General features: G+C 42.8%; 1 protein-coding gene across 1 annotated transcript in view; it reads left to right on the top strand.

The window, feature by feature from the left end:
* Positions 1 to 238: 238 nt before the first annotated feature.
* EPC2 (enhancer of polycomb homolog 2 (Drosophila)) overlaps positions 239 to 13,656 on the top strand; it is a gene marked incomplete at its 5' end in the record, with an annotated part of 16,468 nt that continues 3,050 nt past the window's right edge. Inside the window, 6 exons of the mRNA XM_010147127.1 lie at positions 239 to 328; positions 2,998 to 3,143; positions 3,237 to 3,580; positions 9,361 to 9,497; positions 11,338 to 11,497; positions 13,124 to 13,457. Coding sequence (XP_010145429.1) covers positions 239 to 328; positions 2,998 to 3,143; positions 3,237 to 3,580; positions 9,361 to 9,497; positions 11,338 to 11,497; positions 13,124 to 13,457 — 1,211 coding nt within the window. The remainder of the gene's footprint in view (positions 329 to 2,997; positions 3,144 to 3,236; positions 3,581 to 9,360; positions 9,498 to 11,337; positions 11,498 to 13,123; positions 13,458 to 13,656) is intronic.

Consider the following 13,656-nt stretch of genomic DNA (forward strand, 5'->3'; position numbering starts at 1 on the left):
GAATTGCAGTTGCCTCTAATTTGGCCGGTCTGGCTTGAAACAGAGAGTAACTGTTGGATAGTGTTGTATATAAAGATCCTTGCGTAAATGATGAGTTTGTTTTCTTTCTTGAAGCTCTGTTTCAAAGAAGCTTGTGTTTAATACATAAATGTGGTAGTTCTTTATTATGTAAGTTTATATAATATTAAATTAATAGTAAGCATGGCAGTTGAAAGAATGACCTTGCCTTCTGGTCTAGGTACCCTCACCAGTATCGGAAGCAGAAGAAGAAAACGATCCTGATGGACCTTGTGCTTTCAGGAGAAGAGCAGGATGCCAGTATTATGCTGTAAGATACATGTCTGCTGTTGCATTTGGCGCGGTGGCTGTTTCCAGTTTAGACTGGCAGAGTGCTAATGCAATATTTCTTCTGTTCCCGCTTTCACCTCCAAATCTTTGATTGGGTGAATCTAAAGAAAATGTTCCCTTGTGATTACCTGAAGGTAACACAATGTGTGGCCAGCAGACCAGTTCAGCCGCTGTTAAGCAGAGAGGGGGTTTTCTTCCCCTTCAGTGTTCTCAGTGCATCTTCCGAGCTCGTTAGCTGGGTACTAGTTGTCCCAGTTCCCAGCCTGCTGAGAGATCCTGCTGGGCATTGAAGCAGAGGGGTTTCATCTGTTCACGATTTTTCTCATAAAGTCAACGTTTTCTTTTGAAAACGGTGCAAACTGTAAATACACTGAAAGCCATTAGGTTGCAGTTGCAAGAATGAGCAAGGACAGAGACTAATCTTGGATCTCCTGTCAGCATCTCCGAACCACCAACAGTGAAGGTCTTTACCAAGCATGTGCTGATAGATGGGGTGCTTCAGACTGCGGAGGACCAAGAAAGGCAACACGATGCTGTAATGGGTTGGGGTTTGCTTTGCTTGTATCCCGTGGGGAGAATGAAGTTACGTGCCAAAATAGTTGTGTGATGGTGTAGCCTTTAAAGGCACGGGCAGAGCAGGCGGTCGGTCACTGGGTAGCCTGTTTCACAAGCCCAGACATCCCCCACAGCGCTCAGGTTATAGCACGGGCATCTCCCACAAGTTGTGCTGAAAGCTCTTTGCTGGTGCCCGCTCCGCAGTGTCCTGCTGTGTTGTAGTCATTGCCAGAGTATCGCAGGCAACTCCATCTTCCCAAGAATATGTCGTCGTTTTTAACTAGTCTTCTGCTTTTAGAGGTTTATTAGTGGCTTATTTAAGAGCCAGTTGTCACTTTGGTTTTTTGTGTGGCCTCTTAACTCACCCAAATGGAAAGAATAAGTTTTCTCTACCTGTTGATTGCTAACCTAGTCACCTTTTCTGATTAGCTCCAGTGCTAATTGCTCTAAAGAAGCCTTTCCGTTGCTTAGAACTTATCCTACCTCTCTTCTATTAGTTATGAGTCAACTCCTTTGCCAGAAGAAGTTGAGACAATCGAAAACTTGTATTGTCATTCTTCTCTGTTACTTTCCCCTTGCTCTTCAGAAGCACGTTACTTAACGGCCTTAATGCTAGCTTTCTAAGGTGTTCTTTTTCTTAATTACTGAAGCTGTTTGAATTTTGGTTAACTCCACATAAATTGATGGAATCTACAGCACTACTGTTGCTGGAGGTTTAACGTGATCACAAACATTGATTATGTTAATGAATATTTATTAACCTGCCATATAAGGCACTTCAGACAGCACATAGCATTTATACTTGTAAAGTTTATGCAGCTTTGAGTTCATAATAATAATGACAAAGATATTCATGGAGTAATAAAAATGCCCTGAGGTAAGCTGATGCAGCAAAGACACACTGTCAAGATCCAGTAATTGAATGCTGTGTACTGGAACAAAGGCCCATCAGATCAGCCTCTGTTACCTTTGGCAGGATGTGTTTCACAACGGCAAATGTAGGCGCCCCTTTTGAAACTACCCACACACTTAGAATCACAGACTGGTTTGGGTTGGAAGGGACCTTAAAGATCATCTAGTTCCACCCCCCCTGCCATGGGCAGGGACCCCTTCCCCCAGGCCAGGTTGCTCCAAGCCTCATCCAGCCTGGCCTTGGATATTTCCAGGGATGGGGCATCCACAGCTTCTCTGGGCAACCTGTCCCAGTGCCTCACCACTCTCTGTGGGAAGAATTCCTTCCTGATATCTAATCTAACCCTCCCCACTTTCAATTTAAACCCGTTACCCCTTGTCCTGTCACTACAGGCCCTTGGAAAAAGTCCCCCCCAGCTTCCTTGTAGCCCCTTCAGGTACTGGAAGGCTGCAATAAGGTCTCCCCAGAGCCTTCTCCAGGCTGGACACTCCCAACTCTCTCAGCCTTTCGATCATAGGAGAGGTGCTCCAGCCCTTGGAGCATCTCCATGGCCTCCTCTGGACTCGCTCCAACCGGCCTGTATCATTCTGATGTTGTTAGGTTGCAAGCTGTCCGAGATGGGGGTTGTTGGCACTTTTTCAGACGAAAGCTTTTACGCTACTGACCCTTACTAGCAGGATTAGGCAAATTCCTGAGAAGGATAGGCCCTCAACTGATGACAAAGCATAGTCAAGATGCAGCCTTGCCTGCAGGAAGTCCTTCGGCTCCTAAGAGCCTGAAGCTCAGAGGCTGTAACAAGAAAAGAATTGCTCCCTGTGATTTATATCTTGTGCCGAGTTGCCAGAAGAGCCCTTTTCAGACAGGAGGAACGGGGCCAGATGGACCTGTGTCTGATGAGGACGGGTTTACGTGCTTCTTGGCAGAATGAGTTCATTCTGGCTTATTCCATATTTTGGTTGGGGTGTCTGATATTATGACTAATCAAGGAAAGGAGATTTTCTGCTTCATGAGTTCGTGTGGGTTTTTTAGAAGAATCTTCAGAGTGCTTTTATGATCTGAGCATATTAATCAAGTGGTCGTTCCGTGGGCATTTTCTATGCTGTAGCCTGTGCATGATAATCACTAGTGGTAACCAAAGTGTACGCTCTGAGTGTAGATTTGCCTTTCTTTTTTCTTTACAGCCTCGTTTGGACCAAACTAATTCTTCATGTGAAAACTCAGAATTGGCGGAATTGGACAAACTGAGGTTCAGGCATTGCCTTACAACCCTTACAATTCCAAGAAGATGTATAGGATTTGCAAGAAGACGAATTGGCAGGGGTGGAAGGTACGGTTGCGTAGTTTTCACTCTTCATTCCCCTTCAAAGGATAGAGTATTTGAAAGGGTTAAGCCAACGTCTTTTCCATCCTCTTTCATCAGGGTTATAATGGACCGAATATCCACAGAACATGATCCTGTCTTGAGACAGATTGACCCGGAGATGCTGAACAGTTTTTCAAGCTCTTCCCAGACTTTAGACTTTTCTTCTAATTTTTCACGGACCAATGCTTCCAATAAACGTTGTGAAAACAGACTGTCCCTTCCTGAAATCCTAAGCAATATCAGATCATGTCGACTGCAGTGTTTTCAGCCAAGGCTACTAAATCTACAGGACAGTGATAGCGAAGAATGTACCTCAAGGAAACCAGGGCAGACTGTGAATAATAAAAGAGTTTCTGCAGCATCTGTAGCTTTATTGAACACCAGCAAGAATGGCATATCAGGTAGGCAAGGATTTGAATTCTTCGGGAACGTAAAATACTGAATTCCAGTGGTTTGACTTGCGACTGGGCTAATACAGTCTTCAGCAGCGACGTGTACCTAAACCAAAGGTACAAGCTAATTGGTTTGCGTTTCTTGGAGCACGCAGATATTTCCCACAAGCAGTCCTCTTCCTCCTACTTATGTTTCAGCACCTGAAGTCCCATTTCAACAGAATCTTGATAAATATGCATTATCCAAAGGAGGGATTCTACTTGTATTTAAGAATTGCTTAGGTGTGATTGAATCTTGAAGACTTTGATCGGCCTAACCTTGTTTAAGGAGAGAAGAATGCTCTTCATAAGTGCAGAAGAGCAGCAGTTGCTTTCCTGGGGGGGGGTGGGGAGGTGTCCTCTTTGTTGTTGATGTTTGCTTTTCTTACAGCTGAGGGTGAGCAAGAGAGCCATTCACATATAAATGGGTTTACATTTAAAAAAAAAAAAACGAAGTTTTGTGTAGTGTTTCCATAAGAATATAAAATACACGCAGTACTTCTGATCGTTGTAGACCCTTTGTTAGCGATTTGGGCACAGAAGCACTAAAGCTGGAACAAAAGGCCCCAAAAGAAAAAATTGCTTTTTTATATTAGCAGCCTTCACATCATTTTCTTCCTGCACTAGGAGCTGTAATTGCTTAAGTTTTAACATTGTCACTTCTCTGTAATTGTGAAAGGGCGTATGATCCTTTGAAAAGCTGAACCAGTGGAGATGTGTCAAAAGAGATCTACTGCCGAGCATCAACTGAGTGTTTTCCTACTCTGTTGTGTAGATACAGAATTAGGTATTGTAAAGCAGCACAATTACATAATATAATAGGCCAATTCTAAATTCCATAATTAACTTCAGACACATGTGCCCGTCTCTTTTAAATTCGGTTTGCGGGACTGGGTATTTAATCTTTGATAACATACCTTTAGAATTCATGGGTGGAGATTCAAATTCCTTGAAGGCAGGAGCAGTTTTCCCTATGTTATGGTTTCCAAAGACGGCGCATTAGCTTATTCGGTAACGTCGGTGCAGGACGGACAGAAGTGCAGAATACTGACTTTCATAACTTCTCAGTGTAGTCATCGCAACCCTTATTGTTCTCTCGCTCATGAGAAGATTTGCACAAGACTATTTTTCTGCTGTACGAAGAGAACAGGCATAATGCGCTCCGGTCGTATTCTGTGCAAGGAGCTGGAAGGGTGGGAGAGTTGCACCGGTGCAGAAAGGGGCAGTTTCGTGGGATGGGATTACGGATGAGCAGCAAGAGATATTGGGTTAAAGCAAGTGCAGAAAATAGAAAGGAATTCTGTCTGTCAGGGGTAAGGATGGGGAACGTGGCCCATAAGCTGTGAGGAACAGTGAAGAATTTGCCAGTAGCTCTTTATGTAAGAAGAGCAAGTGGTAGTGCAGGATTTCTGTTTGCAGGAACAAAGTGTGGTGACACCACGGTAAACAAAGCTGCTTAAAAAGATACAGGTTAAGTTGGGGTCGGTTTTTTTCTGTAGAATTTTTCATGATTATATAAAAAAATCAATTTGTTATTTAAGGATTAGCTAGATGTAAAACTTTGAGGCTTTGAATTCTACTCCAGGGAGACTTTTTTTTTTCCCCCCTGAGGGTGAAGTCTACAAAAATAAAAAAGTGAGGGGAAAATGTTGAAGAGATTTGTGAAATTTCTGTACCTGGCATTAGTATAAATGAAGATTCCAGCAGTGGAAGAGAAGTCCAGTAGCTGGAGGAGACATGGCACACAATAAGAAAACAAAAAAGAGGACAGTGTTCAAGCAGTATATTTAGGGAAGGGGGGGGGTGTTGTCTTTTGTTAGGGAACTGGGGATACAGAAAAGAAAAATGTCAGCCCTTCCTGACTGAGGTAACACCATCCATAGGAATAAAACCCCTGAACTGTTGGTGGTACATGGCAAGTCAGTGACAGGCCTGATGTGGACTGGAACCCATGTACTTCAGGATTTGCACCATTAGGGAAGGAGAACTAAAGGAAGAGGACAGAGAAATTCACATTTGAATGATGGGAAAGACTGTAGAGAAATACCTAAAAAGAAAAAATGCATAAACCCAAATCTGATGGATCTAAGCCACTTTGTAGAAGAATAGTAATCAACATGCGTTGAATTCTTCAGTGACTTCCGAAATTACATATTTAGATTAGAACAGAGATCACTCAGTTAAGTGCATTATGTGAGGAAATTTATGGTTATGGAAGACCTTTTTCTTGCCAGATTTACATGACAAAACAGATCCTTTCAGTCTGGTAAAGGGTCAGATGCAGTAGGCAGCGGAAGCCTTCACCGAATAGCTGAGCTAGCAAGAGGCACTGCTGGTAGATGCGCTCCTTAGTAAATATCGAGTAAGTCTTAGAGGGGCTGGTCCAAGTCTGGTTGTGTGTTAAATCAGCACAGGTACTGAGTTTATGAAAGTAAATCTGTTTGGGAGATGATTGTTGAAATCAGTTGGGTTTGTAGCACACTTGCCTGTAGGCATCAAGCTACCTCTAGAGGAAACAATGCCAGTAGTTAAACTGATTGGTTTGGGCTTATTCTTTTCTTTTAGAGAAGACTTGGAGTTGCTTCCTTTGGTTTCTGATGCACAAGAACATTTCAAGATACCTTTGCATTATATTTTTCACTTGTATTAATAAAGCAACTCAACTGTGGTGTTTTCTCAAATGCCCAGCACTGTGCACACAGAACGCCAGACATATTTTTAAAGTGTGTGACTGGTCTTTTCCTGAAAGTGCCTCATCAGTGCATGAATAAAGAATCACTGTTTCAAGCTGAATTACTCTCTTGCTCATGTTATAAGAACTGCAAACGGGAAAACTGGATTTGAGGATCTTTAAGAGACAAGGTCACTGATCCCTTTGATCAGTTGTGTAAACTTTTTGTAGGCTTACACACTATATCTGGAAAAGTAAGCTGGTCTCTTTGACACTTCCAGAAGAATTCTCTCTTTAGTCTAAAATGAGATAAACGGGTGAGCTGGGGATACAACTCATCACCAGGAAAGATGGTGGAGGAAGGAACTTACCAGGGATTTGTAGGTTGTACTCCTTCACACAGCTAAGTAATAACCCGCTTGCTGAATTTCTGGAGTGCAACTCGTCTCGCTTTGAGGACTTAAGAAAGAAAGAGGCTTCAGGCAAGGGCTTCAGCCATTTGCAGTATGGTCAGTATGTTGCATTTGGCTTCGTCTGCTTCAGCTGCCAGTGCCGGTGACCCGTTTTGTGTCTTGGGACACGGTAACTGAAGGCAGCTGGAAACAGTGGCATTCTCGGCTGAAGAATTTTGCTTATGGGACAAGCTTTTACCTTCTAGGGGTATCTTTTCCCAGAATTAAATACCATGTAGAAGAATTAGATTAATGAAATGCCACTTTTGGGGTGGCCTGAAAGATGATCTTTGATTAAACCCTTCAGATCCTAAGAGAAGTGACATAATAATCCAAACTATAGCTGTCAAGGAGGAGAGGAGTCTGGAAGTCTTAATTTATGTTGACTTTTTACCCTGTCCTGTTGTGGTATTTCACTACAATTGGGCTATAGTAAATAGAAAATACTGATACACGGCAGTGGAAGCTAAGATTCTGGTAAACAGAACCTTTTATGAGAGGTATGGAACACTTGCACTTAACTGTGACCTTGAGGGCTACCCTGGGAGAGTGTAGAGGTGTGGGGTTTTTCAGTTGTTTGAGTTGGCAGGAGCAAATGATATGAAATGTGCTAATGAACATCTGCTGGTTCATACCAGGGCTAATGGCTGAGTTCGGTCTGACTGCGGAATAAGTAGCTGGTGGATAGGTAGTGAGCGGAGCGGAATGTAAACACGCCAAGGCAGAGTAAGCCATTAGGGCGTTACTGCGCTAATCTTCCCTCTGCCTTGTAATAGCGTTTCCTGCCTTCGTGGTCTGTGTCGGACGGGGGATGAAGGGAGACTGAAAGCAGAGAGTTGATACGTGGGCTGAATCAGACGATGCGCTGACATTGAGACTTGCTGTATTACGTCTTTCCAGTCCATAGAAGAGTGCAACTCTGAGTTTAGATGTACATATATACCCCCGTGCTGCAGGCAAATAATAGCTAATCACAGCTGAACTTGGGTATTTCTTTGGGCCACATTAAGCTTGTTCTAAAACACTGGGGTCTTTTATCAAACAAAAGACATGTTCTGGAATTTGTTACCTCAGAACTTAAAAATAGAAATGCATATGTATGTAATGTTCCGTAATGCTGTTCTTGGCTCTGTTGTCTTCAGTAATGCAACACGTTTTGGGAGACTGAGGGAACCTCACAGGTTTAGCTGACTGAACTTTGAGTTAAATGCTTGTAATAATAGGTGGGAATCTTCAAGAGGAACACAAGTACAGTTAAGCATGAAATAAATCTGGCTTTAGAAGCTGTTGGAAATGATGATGATAACCCTAGAGTCTAATGGGAGTAACGGTGTAAGTCATTGGATTTTTCAGTGCCCTCCTAAAGTGCTTGAAGCCTGTTTTAATAATGCAAAGAAGTTTCAGTACTAACTTCTAAACACTCTCAGTCTTAGTTTTGGTATTTACTCAGGGTGGAATTTTAGGGCAACCGTGAGTATTACAACAAGTAAACAAAGGAGCCAGACCGTATTTTAATGTTGGGTTAGTGTCTCCTGATAAGGTAATATTCCTGCAGAATCTAAGTGTTAGAAATGAATGACAGCATCCGTCTTTGAAAAACACAGAACAGATGTCTGGAATGTGGTTAATGGGAATCTTTGAAAAGTGGATTCTGGTTTTACTTCTTCCTAGGAGAAGATAGTTCTTGGCTTAGCACCAGCTGCACAAAACTCAGGCTTTACATGGAAAATTCTGTCAAGTATTCAGCATTACCAAGCGTGCAGTCCTTCAGGGGGAGAATGCTGAGAGCAGCTTCTCTAACTCACCGTTCCCTTCCCTTGTGGAGACAACCAGCCTAGTGGGGCTGCATTAACCTGCTTCTCACAAATAAATGAACAGACTATGTCACCCTTAAACTATTATTGCACTTTTTTTTAAATAATAACTGGCAGAGAAAAGCCTGTTCAGGCATAACTTAAGCGTTTACCTCAGGGAAAACTAGAACGTGCAGTAGGAAGGTGGGACTGGATTTGCTGAATAAACAGAGGTTTGTGATATTCACAACCTCTCAGTTTCAGACCTGCAGGTTGGCTCTGTCGTTGTGTATTAGTTGATAGTCCTTTCAAGCGAGGTTTGGGATGGAGCTGTGTACAAACTATTCATATATATGAACTGTGCTTGTGCTGGTCAAGTAGGTGAAGAACTTAGTCATTCTGGTGTCAGAGAACAGGACAATAATAAGGGACTGTAGGAAAGGAAGTGGTACAGGATCAAACCGACAGTGCATACTGGGAGAGGAGACACCCAGCTCAGCCCAGTGGACTTCATCAGCTGTGATTTCTGGGACATGCTTGTTTTCTGAAAACCGGGAAAAGAATTTCTCGAAGCTTTTGCTTAAAGCTGCTGCAGAGAAACCCACGTTATAAATTGATTTGGTGCGAAAAGAACACAACAAACATTTAGCCTGACCCCTCCATATACATAATATATCTATATTCTCTTCAAGGAGATGTGAAGATTTTTGCAAGCATCTAACAGAGCGTGTGTTGTCTTCAACTACTTGTTACCCAACACAGATGCACTCTTGAAGTTTAGATGTTCGTTTTGTGCAGGCTTATTTAATGCTACCTTCACTTTCTTTTCTGTAGTAACAGGGGGTATCACGGAGGAACAATTTCAGACACATCAACAGCAGTTAGTACAAATGCAGAGGCAACAACTGGCTCAGCTCCAGCAGAAACAGCAATCTCAGCATTCCTCACAACAGACACATCCGAAAGCACAGGTAATGCACCTGAAATGTTGTCATACGCTGATAGCTTCCTTTTTGCTTACTGTGTGTTTTCATCTTGTGCAAGCTAACTGTAACACCTCATTAAATACGGTAGAATTTAGAGCAAATGTAGGATGGATTTTGGTCCAGAGGCTTTTGCAGTTTGCTGTGTAGTGCCTGGAAGGCACCTATGCTGTAGCTAGTGCAGGTACCCTGCTTTTCATTTTTCTGTTCGGAGGGAGATAACATTCTACGTTTCAATGTCAAAGCCTGTTGGGTTTTTTTGAAGTTACACATCATGGCTGCATTTAGAAGTTGAGTAAGAGACTTGGTGTTTTAACGTGTTAGTTGTGTCCCCAGGTTGGTCAGTGTAGAAATACCCAGTGCCCTGTCACGTCATGATGTTTTCACTGGCTTTATCCCGCCTTGTGTAAGTGCTCCAAAGAGGTTTCTTTATTATGAGGTAACGCATTCTGTTATGCGCAGGTGTTCAGTGAGTTCTCAAAAATGGGAACTGTGGGAGAGGAAAAGGGTAGTTCTGCTTATTTGATTTGATTCCTTCCCTTTCTCCATCCCTAGTGTTACTACTCCTGTCTTCTAAAGGGACCACACTTCTCTGTAACACCTTGCAAGAGGAGAATACATGCTTTTCTGTTGATTTCTTACCAAAAAAATATAAAAGCTGTTGCTGTTGGCTGTTACTAGGAAAACTTACTTTACTTTGTGCATATAATATCTAACGAACAGTGCTGTTTGTCCCTTCACCTCAGTGTTTTCTGCTTTAGTTAGTCAGGGATTCTGTATTGACGGTTACTGATTACATTTTTTGTAAGTGTAAAGACATGATACCAGAATATTTTAACAAAAGGAGTGAGTTTTGGATTTCAAAGATGCTCTGAATGTCTATAGAAAGTAATTTTCTTAGTTAACATAAACTGAAATTGTGGAATGATACGTTCAGCCGTTTCAGGATGTCTTTCCAGTACTTACCATTCATTCAGACAAACTGGACCAATAGCAGATATGTGCTTCCAGGATGCAGTGAACAATTATGCTGTGGTAGAAGTGACTCTGGGAGAGTGAATGTACCATAAATACTGGAAATCCTTTAGACTTGAGGTTGCTGTGTATTTGCTGCCTGGAAACAGAAGAGAGAAGGAAACTTAAGGCATAGTTGTTTTCTTAGAGAGAACTTCTCAAACACATAGAGCCCTAGAGTGGTTTGGGTTGGCAGGAACCTTAAATTCCCCCCAGTCCCCCCCCCTGCCATGGGCACAGGGACACCTTCTATAGCCCAGGTTGCTCCAAGCCTCATCCAGCCTGGCCTTGGACACTTCCAGGGATGGGGCATCCACAGCTTCTCTGGGCAACCTGTCCCAGTGCCTCCCCATCCTCTACGGGAAGCATTCCTTCCTGATGTCCAATCTCAATCTTCCCTCTTTCAGCTTAAAATCACTATTCCTCGTCCTATTGCTACACTCCCTGATAGAGTCCCTTCCCGTCTTTCTTGTAGGCCCCCTTTAAGTACTAGAAGGCCACTCTAAGGTCTTCCTGGAGGCTTCTCTTCTCCAGGCTGAACAACCCACCATGGAAGTGATCTGTCGTGCTAGGAACTGCATTGGCCATTGACCGCCTGAATTGAGCAGAACTTACTCAACACACTTGGACGCTAATTTTCAACTTGTCATCTGACCTGTGATACGGAAATATTTAATGTTACAGTGCATTAGATTACATTTAGAAGACACATTTGTTTGCTGGTAATTGCGCACGATAGCAAACCTAATGTGGTATTTAATTTTGTACTTGGATAATTATACAGAAATAAATTTCTTTCTCTGTACTCCCACAGGGCTCCAGCACCTCTGACTGTATGTCAAAAACCCTCGATTCAGCCAGCGCCCACTTTGCTGCATCTGCAGTGGTCAGTGCACCCGCTCCTAGTCGCAGTGAGGTAACGAAGGAACAGAACACCAGCCACAACAATATCAATGGTGTGGTGCAGCCTTCAGGTGATGATTTCTTAAAACTCGTGGTTCAGTATGAGCTGAGAATATGTCAACTAATTTCTGATTTCTAAAATACTGCTTAGTAAAAAAAGTCAAATATATTTTAATTGGTTTAAGTATTGTTCTTTAAAACACTTCTGTGCTGGCATGTAGGTTAGTGTGGCAGTAAAACTACCAAATGCTCTTGTAGGTTGGCAGAGCATTGTTTCTGTTTTCTTTTGTAGGTTTTTATCTTTTACTAATCTGTTATGATCAAAAGCATGATGGCATTGTAAAAACAGCATGAATGTGTAATGAATAAAAATCAATTAAGACATTAAGTGCTTTGAGAAGGAAATAGTTAAGTTGCTGCATTATTTGGTCGTTATCTCACTTGCATATTCAGACAAAAACACACTAATCAGCTACTTCACGCAATTCTTTGGCATTACTGCGCGTTTCAGATTTGACTGCGTGTAGGATTCCTCCCAAACTGAGGCAGGAGTGTAGATGTTGGGTTCCTTCCCCCTCCCTCTGCACCCCATTACCAGCCATGCTGGTGCAGGAGCCATGTTGCCAAGAGACACGTTATTTGGAATTTGACTGCTATAACAAATAAAAGGCTTTTAGATTAATTTGTTGCTTTTACAACAAATCACACCATGAGCTGTTGAGACCTTCTACCAGGCTGGGTTAATGATAATACGAAATGAGCAGGCAGGAGAAAAAAAACCAAAACTGAATAAAATCCGTTCCAGGAAACACAAAGATATTTATAACTCTCTATCTGAGAGGCGAACGTCTGGAGGGGTGTCAGATCAGTAGTGTGTCGTGCCGATACGTGGTACCCATCTTTACGATTGGAAACCATGGAAAATACTGTGCTTGCAAAATTAGACCTTTGCTACGATTCTAAAGGTGTACGTGGCATTGATGGAAAACAGCTATTCCTGTTCATGGTTTGTAAATGAGGAGATGTTAGCTGAAAACAGGTTGTTTCTCAGGAATAAGAATCTAGGGGAAAATGTAGCTTCTTCCTCTGTGATAACATCAGAGCAGTGAATAGCTAGGCTGCCCCGCTGAAATTTGAGAGCCTCTGGTTTGAATGGACGGTGACACCTGGAGTTTCTCACAGCTCAGGAGTGCAAACTGAGCGCTGCAGCGTAATCTGAATGGAGTTTTCTGCTTTGCCTAGTCCTAGACCCCTAGTTCTGCTGCCTTCAGGAAGGCTGGTTCCCAGAACCTCTGTACATTGCCAGCAGAACAAGGGAGGAGGTGAGGTGATCAGAGCCTCGGAGCTTGGCTTCGCAGTCGCGCTCAGAGGTTGCCTAGGGGAGGTGTTCTCCATCCAGTTTACTTTTATGGGGAATGCTGTCCCTTTAATTTAAGGCAGCTAAAACGAGGTGTACAAAGTTGGGCAATACAGTAGTTTGTCATACAGTAACTTCTTTCACTTTCTGATGTTCCTGTAATTAAAAAAAACCAGAAAAAATATTTCTAAAATACTACATTTTGTGAATCTTTAAAAAACAGATGCTTGCACCATTCCAGGGACCTAAATACTTAAAACATTACCCCTGAGGTTAATCTTTGGCTTTGAATCTAAGAAATTACATTATTTTTAACTAACGACATCTGGTTTTGTAACAGGAACCTCCAGAACTTTGTACTCCACCAACATGGCTTTATCATCCAGCCCAGGGATTTCAACTGTACAGCTTGTAAGGACAGTTGGCCACACCACCACAAACCACTTAATTCCAGCATTGTGCACGAGCAGCCCTCAGACGCTTCCCATGAACAATTCTTGCCTGACCAATGCAGTGCACCTCAACAATGTCAGTGTTGTTTCTCCAGTCAATGTGCATATCAATACAAGGACTTCAGCACCGTCGCCAACAGCCTTAAAACTTGCCACAGTTGCTGCCAGCATGGACAGAGTGCCAAAGGTAACTCCGAGCAGTGCCATCAGCAGTATAGCAAGGTAAGCCTCCGGCAGGTTGGAGCAGTGTTACGTGATGTTGGTGCTCCTTACGTGTCTCCGTAGGTGTGCGCAACTCCGCACGAGAGCGCTCGATAGAATCGTTTTCACCTCTAAGAGGCTTTTCAGTGTAACTTTGTATGGGGTTGTGTGCCGAGGTGTTGGTAGCTGGGGGCTGCAGGGGGGTTTCTGTGAAAAGCTG

Source organism: Eurypyga helias, unplaced genomic scaffold, assembly GCF_000690775.1.
Source record: "Eurypyga helias isolate BGI_N326 unplaced genomic scaffold, ASM69077v1 scaffold9022, whole genome shotgun sequence".
Classification (NCBI taxonomy): domain Eukaryota; kingdom Metazoa; phylum Chordata; class Aves; order Eurypygiformes; family Eurypygidae; genus Eurypyga; species Eurypyga helias.